The sequence below is a fragment of the Aethalodelphis obliquidens genome, unplaced genomic scaffold (genome assembly GCF_003676395.1).
Source record: "Aethalodelphis obliquidens isolate GAN/ISIS:26980383/991018 unplaced genomic scaffold, ASM367639v1 scaffold35, whole genome shotgun sequence".
Lineage (NCBI taxonomy): Eukaryota > Metazoa > Chordata > Mammalia > Artiodactyla > Delphinidae > Aethalodelphis > Aethalodelphis obliquidens.
This window is the reverse complement of record NW_020837979.1, coordinates 13,784,770-13,793,639: the sequence shown is the minus strand read 5'-3', so window position 1 is coordinate 13,793,639 and position 8,870 is coordinate 13,784,770. Positions and strand designations below refer to the sequence as shown.

The 8,870-nt window shown below is 45.8% G+C and overlaps 1 protein-coding gene across 7 annotated transcripts in view; it reads right to left on the bottom strand.

Annotated features, from left to right (window-relative positions):
- Positions 1–620: 620 nt before the first annotated feature.
- The window catches only part of ST3GAL5 (ST3 beta-galactoside alpha-2,3-sialyltransferase 5), a 50,178-nt gene continuing 41,928 nt past the window's right edge, over positions 621–8,870 (bottom strand). For 6 of the 7 annotated variants that reach the window (XM_027129156.1, XM_027129157.1, XM_027129158.1 and 3 more), the window contains 3 exons: positions 7,843–8,029; positions 6,222–6,380; positions 621–1,843 (listed from right to left, as the gene is read on the bottom strand). In XM_027129156.1, coding sequence (XP_026984957.1) covers positions 1,595–1,843; positions 6,222–6,380; positions 7,843–8,029 — 595 coding nt within the window. In that variant the 3' untranslated portion in view covers positions 621–1,594. Of the gene's footprint in view, positions 1,844–2,778; positions 2,839–6,221; positions 6,381–7,842; positions 8,030–8,870 lie in introns of all 7 variants that reach the window. The other variant, XM_027129160.1, reaches the window with a different exon arrangement.

The window sequence follows — 8,870 nt, the reverse complement described above, 5'->3', positions numbered from 1 at the left end:
AATTTTAAGAAAAGACATAAAACCAGAGAAATCCTATTTTGCTACGCAGGCTGCTCTGAGCTTGACCCCAGAACCCTGGAGATCCAAGGGACTCATTCAGAGCTATGACCTGGCTCCTTGCCCCGCATATGCCGAGGAGCCGGCAGATGCGGGAGCCATCGGCCTGGCCTGGGAGTCCAGAGCTGCACCGGGGGCTGTGGGAGAAATAGAATTGGGGGAGGGGCGGCAGTAGCAGCCAGCGGAGGAGACTCCTTCATCCCCCAGCCCTCCTCACAGGCATCTGCAGTGAGGTCCTGACTAGCAGTGGCATCCAAGAAGGACTTTTTTTTTTTTTTTTTTTTGCGGTACACGGGCCTCTCACTGTTGTGGCCTCTTCCGTTGCGGAGCACAGGCTCCGGACGCGCAGGCTCAGCGGCCATGGCTCGCGGGCCCAGCCGCTCCGGGGCATGTGGGATCCTCCCGGACCGGGGCACGAACCCGTGTCCCCTGCATCGGCAGGCGGACTCTCAACCACTGCGCCACCAGGGAAGCCCCCAAGAAGGACATTTTAGCTAGACTTATAAACTTATTTTCTGGGGGGGGAAAAAAAAAAAGCACTCAAATTAACTAGACTGTAAGAGTTCCTCAAAAGCTTTTATTCTTTTTTTTTTTTTTGACCAGCACACTGCCGGGTACACACTGCCAAGGAGGCATTCAAAAAAAAAAAAAAAAACAACGTTTTTTCTTAAACAGGCAATTTATAACACTGGGAAGACTTCATTTCAGTGTTTCAGAAAACATGATTATTCCTGGAAAGAGTTTATTCCTCTACGACTCTGGAGAACAGAGGCTTTGTCCTAATTTTTATAAGCCACCTCAGACAGACAGTGGAATAATCTGGATTAACATTTAAGTGTTTGGAAGGCAGTTAAAAACTCTCAAGAAATCCAAGAGTTGTCCGCCTGGGGCAGTGTTGCAGTACTCGGAGGACACAGAAAATGTCTGTGTCCCTCCTTGACCTGGGACCTGCAGGACAGCTCCCCTGCTTGATTCCTACAAGTCTTCCTGCAGAAGGCAGATCAACAGAGAGGGACGGTGAACTTCTCCGACCGGCCCAGGCCTCATGCAGCAGCATGGCCCAACCAGTCCCAGTGGTTTAGCTACCCAGCACATCACCCTGGAAGTGCTTCCGACATCTGTCCCACCAAACAGACTAACAGAGAACCAGAGTCAGGCATTCAGGGCTGTCATCAAAGGAGTCACCTCCCTTCTTCCACATAATGACCTGGGATTCTATGTGCAGTAGACATGAACAGAGTTTTTACAAATTAAATAACTTTCTTAGAATACAATAAAACATCATTACATACAATTCTCTTTGGAAAGTCTTTCCCATTCTCAAAATTAACTTACAAAATTTTGTGCAAAAACACTGGCTTCAAATAAATAGGGAAAAAAAGTGGGAAGAGCAGAACTTTTTGTATTGTTTTTGTTTTTTAAATTAAAAGTTAAAAAACACCAGCTGCACTTCAAAGTTCTTGCAGGACGCGTCAAGAAGGCTGTGAAAAACAGCCCTCCTGGTCAGAACTGCATTTTCAAGTGAGGTTTTCTGGGTTCAAAATTCACAATGGATGCCTCCGCTGAGATCCCTCACCACGCCCTCTCTGACCAGCTTCAGGAGGAACCCGGTCTCTGTGGTCACATTGTGCATGGTCTGAAAGTTCATGGCAGCCATACAGAGATTGTCAAAGTAGTGCAAAGGTGTTCTGGGTTGGCTGAGGTCATAGCCAAAGCCTGCCAAACTGACTTCATCGCACAGATGCGTGGCTAAGACAACGGCAATGACACCAATCGTGGGGACGTTCTGTAAAGGAGAAAAGACAAAAAAAAAAAAAAGGTCTTAGCACAAGTCGCTGCTTTACAGGTAGGCTACATGCCATGCAAAGTGATGAAGTGGCACTGGGGGCTGCAATTTTATACATCACACAATTTCAAATATCACCCAATTCTAAAGTCTGACTTGCCATCCAGGTCAGGAATCTAGACTCTAAATCATGGTCTGTGATGTGAATTCTTTTAACACACAAGCAAGAGGCAGCCTGGCAGGTCCTGCTGCACCAAGCTAAAAGGTGTTCTTTCTAAAACTTCCACCCACCGGTCCTGCACAGAATGACCATATAGCAAGACTAACCCATTTCCTCTCTCATGCGACAAACGTCTACAAGGTCTGCCCTGGGACAAGTGGCCACAGCCCTTCTCCGGACATGGTTTGGGAACCCGTCCCGTCCTGGCTGGCTCCTGTACAGCCTCTGCCTGAGAACAGAGCGGGCTCAGCTCTCGTTGGTGAAGACTGTCTTCACCCCTTACTTGTGAAGACAGTCTTACTTCACCCCTACTTGCCCTTCTGGCAAATAACACCCCCAGGCCATTTTCACACGTCCTGCAGCTCAGCCAGTTTCTGCTGGCTCTCTGTTCAGGCAAGTACATTTTTCGCCTCAAATTACAGGCTTTCACATTTGTTTTTTCCAAAATGTACCCTTGCTGACTTTGGCCTAGAATGCCAGATGTCCAGAATTTTGGATTCTGACTGTATCACCACTCCCTCTTCACGTCCAACATCTTGCCACTTGTAAATCTGGAATTGGTTCTCGGGATCTCCCTCACAGACTTGGGTAAAGACAGCACACGGGGCGGCAGACAGGAATACGGAAAGCCCTGCAGTGCCTAAGCCCTCCTTGGAGACTGCTGCCCATCTAGTACTCGATATTCTCTTGTATCGTCTTTCATGTGCAAATATACCTCCTTGGTTCATCTCAGCCGAGCCTGTGACTTCTATAACCAGCTCTCCTTTTCTGTAAACTGGAACAACAGTGAACCTTTCACAGTTCAGAGATTAAGGTGGGAATAGCGAACATCCAGGGAACCCATCATTTGATAAAAACTGCTTCCTGCTCCCCAGTGTGTCCCGTCTACCTCTCAAAGCCAACCTCCCTTATTAAAAAGGAACTCAACAGTCATTTTACATGTTTGGAAATAAAAACCAAGGGAAATTGACCCTAAAGAAGCCAGCCTCCTGTTTGGGCTTAGGACTCTAAGGCAGTGTGTCCTGTCTTCTCCACCTGCGGCCAGCTCGGCACACAGCACCTTAGGAGTACCCATCAGTGTCTGTGGAGGAGTATATAGGGGTAAGGCATGGAGAGAAACTCAGAAACTATCAAAAGCTCCCCAGAGCACGTTATCTCCAGAACACGTCCCCCAAGGGCAGCCCTCACTGTCCAACAGGCTTCTCTGTCTGCTGGGAGGGCAGAGGCATGAGGGAGTTTCTGACGATGCAATCTTAGATCAGAAGCCATCTTCCAAGTTACTGTTTTTATCCAAAAGAAGAATACCATTTTGACAATGATAAAAAATAAGCAAATATTCAATTCAAATGATAAATTATAAAGTAGAATGTAAAAGACTCCTATAGACTCACTCTCCAGAGAAGGGCATTCTTCACAGTTTGGTCATTCTTTCCAAGCTTTTTCCTATGCAACTATATATACATTTTTAGTTTTTAAACAAAAACGGGATTAAATAAATGTTCTGTAACTTGATTTTCTTGCTTAATACATTGTGGAGGTGTTTTCATATCCATTAGTTTTTCTTCATCCTCGACAGTCACACGATATTGCATCGACTATACCATAACGTTTAAACAATTCTCTAATGATGAATGTTTAGGCTGTTTTTAGTCCTTTGCTATCAATGCTACGATGAACATCCTAGAATAGTCTTGCAGATTTTCTCTAATTTCCTTCTAATAAAATTTTTAGAGTCAAATTGCGGGGTCAAAGACTATTCATATATATATATATTTTTTGCAGCACGCGGGCCTCTCACTGTTGTGGCCTCTCCCGTTGCGGAGCACAGGCTCCGGACGCGCAGGCTCAGCGGCCATGGCTCACGGGCCCAGCCGCTCCGCGGCATGTGGGATCCTCCCGGACCGGGGCACAAACCCGTGTCCCCTGCATCGGCAGGCGGACTCTCAACCACTGCGCCACCAGGGAAGCCCAAGACTATTCATATTTTAAAGTGATATATGTATTGCCAAACCACCCTCCGGAAAAAGTGCCAACTTATAATTCTACCTACATTCCTGCCAAACAAGGACATTATCAAGCTTTTAAATCTCTGCTAAGAAAACAGGCAAAAAATGTCACTGTGGCTCTAATTCGCTTTTACTTGATTACTGGTGAAGATGAACATTTTATCATGTATTCCTGGGCTGTACTAATTTCTTCTGTGAAATGTCTGTTCATATACTTTCCTCATTTCTTTATTGGCTCATCTTTTTCTTTTTGATTTAATAAAATCTCTAAATGCTTTGAGAATATTTACTCTGTGATTTCTATGATAAATTTTCCCCCACTAACTTTGTTTCTGATACCCTTCGCCATTCAGCAATTTCGTATTTCACGTAATTAAATCTGTCCATTTTTTTTTTTTTTTTGCGGCACGCGGGCCCCTCACTGTTGGGGGCCTCTCCCGTCCGGACGCGCAGGCTCAGCGGCCATGGCCCACGGGCCCAGCCGCTCCGCGGCACGTGGAATCCTCCCGGACCGGGGCACGAACCCGCGTCCCCCGCACCGGCAGGCGGACGCCCAACCACTGCGCCACCAGGGGAGCCCAAATCTGTCCATTTTTTAAAGGTTATTTTTAAAATAAAATCGACCTGCAAACCAACAAATTAGCATCTGCCTGTGTTTAAAAAAAAATACTATGGAATCTAATAAAGAAACGGGGCAGTTTAAAAGATACAGAAATCTAAGTGCACTTATAGTGAAACCTCTTTATAACTTAGTTTAAGAATCTTGCCAAAGTATGTTGTCTTTTTTATAAAATTGTTTTGTTAAAAGTGATGCCAACAGGTTAAAAGTTGTAAGCCCACATTCCGGAGGAACCCATGTGCTCTGTGTGGGAGAGCCCAGCTAAAGCCAATCAGAGACCCGACAGTCACTGGTCGGGGGTAGGGCTGCTCTCCTATGAGAGGGAAAACACATCACGGGTTCTGGACACGTTCCTGCAATGGGCAGAAACTACATGGCCCTCCTGGGCTCCCCATGGATGGAGAGGCCAGAGCCCTGGAGGAAAACGGCAGACTGCGAAGGGAACAGCTTCCACTATGTGAACCATTTCACCCGAGCTGGGTGTTCAAGCCTGAAGTTGGAGCCAGAGTTGGATTTAGCTCTTACTGATCGCAGTGAAGAACTAGGTTTTTGTTTTTAAGGAGACTATTCAGGTATTTGTTTTCCTTAACAAGCACAGGATTCTTCCTTTAAAATTTACACAGTTGTGTTAAAGCATCTTTTTAATTAGAATTTGATTCAAAGGGCAAATAGAAGACCCTGCTCATCTGCCTATTGGATGAGGACCCCTGAGTCTAGCTCCATTTGCAAACTGCACCCTGGACCAGCCCCATTTCCTAGGAGGTATCTCAGGCCCCCAGTGTGGGTAGCAGTCCCCATGTTTCAAAATTCCTTGCTTTTCCTTAAATATAAATGTTTTGCTTAAACCATTTCCACTGCTTTTAAAAAAGTTTTATTTAAAGACACAGGTTTAGCTATTCAGATCATGAAGAAACAGGTAATAAAGGCATCTCTGCCCAGTAGCAACACAGGCTAATTGCAGGTAAAGAATCTACTGCAGTGAACAGCCTATAGCACCAAGGTTCTCAAAGCAGGCTGAAAAATAAAAATCACCCAGGGAACTCTGAAAATCCCAACGTACAGACCACAACACAGACAGATTAAATCAGAACGTCTGATGGGGTGGGATCCAGGCATCAACTGAAAAGCACTGCTCTCACCTATAAAGTGATGATAAACGTCAGTTTTCACCCAAGTGGCCTGTAGAGTTAAAATGTAAAGAACTTTCTGACCACCGAAGTTCCTTGCAGTGTCCTGCAGCTAATTATATGGAGTTCTGGAGTAAGAATACCTTAAATAATATCTCAGTGACCGAAGTGCTAACGTGCTGACTGTCCTAGTCAGATGAGCCACCAGGAGTGGGGGGATTAATCAGTGGGGAGCCCTGAGGTGAAGATGTAGAGAGGGAAAAACACATGGAACATCTAATCAAGGACTAGGTTTCATCCCTGGAAGATGCTTCTGGGTATACAGCTGAGCCTAACTGAAAGCTGTATAGGTGCCTCCTTTCCAACACAGAGAAGAACAGTTAAGTTTCAGTAGCGACAAAAATACCTTATCTCGGCCCCAGAACCTTGACTGAGGCTCTGAGTATCGAAGGATGTCAAAGGCAGTCTCTTTGATAATAACCGGATTCAAAATCCTGAACTGTTTTGGCTGGAGTGGGATTTTTTCCGCCACCTGCTTCCAAAAGAAGAGTCGCACCCAAAACGGCTAAGGAAAGAAAGCAAGCGATCGTTAGGGGGATTTAATCAAGTGATCTTATCAGTGAAGCGGGCAGAGCGCATCCCCTGCTAATGAGGCCAGAACCGTGGGTGTGGCCCCTTGTGGGTTTGTAGGCTGCATTCTGTGGCCAAGTCACAGATCTATGCAAATCCAGTACCTCAACTCAGGCAAGCAACTCTAAGGATCTGATCTATGAAGGTGGCACTGGACAAGGAAAGGAACTGCAGGAGCAGCTCTTACTGATTTGGGGAAGAAATTCTTCAGGTAATGACCTGAGAGAGTCAGCCTTTTTAGGATCCAAAGCCACCATTTTGCCCAGGGAAAACCAAGCAAACAGATCCAATTCGAGGGTATGAAGTGCTCTGGGTGCCCCGCCTGTGCTCAGGTCCCCACCACGCACCCCCTTCTCCACTTACTCCACTTCCTAGTCCTGTGATGTCTCTTGGTAACTGACTGTAAGTCATTTCGTATGTGCTTCATCTTTCAACTAGAACAACTACCCAAGAGAAAATCCAGAGGACCACAGTAACCTGTACGGAATCGAGCTTTGGAGATACAAATTCTCCAGCACGTGAAGCTTCTGTGAAAAGTCTGATATGTCCTGTTAACTTTACAGTCAGCTGGTTTGCGCAAGTGCATATAAACGCACACACACTGCTTAACAGCTGACCTCTGGAATTCATTTCAACATAATGTGGGGGACTGGGGGACTATAAAGTAAGGTGATAGATTATTGTAAAGACAAAGAAAAGGAATATGACCAAGTTGGGGCCATCTCCTCCACATCTGCCCCTCTGGAACGCCGTGAATTGACTCCAGCAAGAACACCACCAGGGGCTTCCCCGGTGGCGCACTGCATAAGACGCCGCGCTCCCCATGCAGGGGGCCCGGGTTCAATCCCTGGTCAGGGAACTAGGTCCCACAGGCGTGCCGCAACTAAGAGTTTGCATGCCGCAACTAAGGAGCCCGCCTGCCACAACTAACACCCAGCGCGGCCAAATAAATAAACATTAAAAAAAGAAAAAAAAAAAAGAACACCACCAAAGCATTTTTGGAAAATCTCTTTGAAAATACTCTTCGGAGAATTTATGTATATGCTTCTGAATTGCCTCAATAATGGTTTATATTCATGCACATAAAACTAATTTCTGAAAATAGTCAGAAGCCATGTAAATTCATGTCTGGTGAATGAAGGTGGGTGGCCAACCTCAATGATAGCCATTTTGGTCCCAAGCTTGTTATTTCCACTAAGTAATGATCCCAGTTTCCACATGGGACTCAGTCAAGTTCTGAAAGCAGTTTCCAGGGGAAGTTCTGAGGGGCTTCTACAAAGGGAGTGTTTATTTGAAAGCATGTGTGTTAGTTTAAAAATAAAAACCTGTTAATTCCAATCAGAGGCCCCTTCGCTTTTTACGGAGGCATATCTGATGGCTGAATTTCTAGTGCTTACCAGGGTTTCATTTTTGACCATCGCCTGAAGCCAGTTGAAGTCAACACTCTTAAATAAAACAGCAACAAACAAGTCATTGGAATAATATTCGAGGTCAGACAGTGGTGCACCCTCCGGATAAGTCATCCTTATAGTAGTTTTATTTCCAACATGCTCTGAATATCCTTCAACCGGTGCACTGTTTAACCTATTTAAGTAAAAAGGACAAAGATAAACTGACATTAACCACTTTAACACATGCCAAATTCCTGCAGCGTGTTTTCCACATTTTTTTAGGACTGGGAACGAGGGTGTGGTTGGGGGGTAGGGCACCCCTCCCAGCAGCCCTGTCATCCCTCAGCTCTGCCCTTTCCAGGTGCTTGATCAACGCAGTCTTCAGTCTGCAAGAGACTTCTGTATCCAATTTCTGAATGACAAGCAATTCCATCTAGTCCTGCCACTTTAAGCCAACCCAAACACATTACACTCTGGGCACTAGCAATGTTTCCTTGAAAGCTTCCCATTGTGCTTAGATATTAGTGGTTCTTGCCAGAATTTCAAAAAGGGAATCAAAAAAGAAAACCTAAAAACCGGGGAAAGGCAGACACAAACCATAGTTATACATAGACAGGGTTGGGCCCGAGGAGGGCACTGGGTCCAAGTGCAACCTGGTCTTACATTAAAGCAGGAATTTGGGGCACTCAGAACTGTTAGATCAATGAAGGCTTTGCCGGGGTGGATGCTCTGGGGAAAATGCTAAGAATTCTTCCCAAAGCAGTACCACTCACACAGGTACACAGTTTTGAAATCTCAAAAAAAGTCTGTTTGGTTCTTTCCCTGTATTATCACACCTGTACAAACCTTTCTTTTCTATTCCACCGTCACTTCCTCTTCCAGATCTCAGATACCTAACTCCTGGATTATTAAAAGCTATTATTAGGGCTTCCCTGGTGGCGCAGTGGTTGAGGGTCCGCCTGCCGATGCAGGGGACACGGGTTAGTGCCCCGGTCTGGGAGGATCCCACGTGCCGCGGAGCTGCTGGGCCCGTG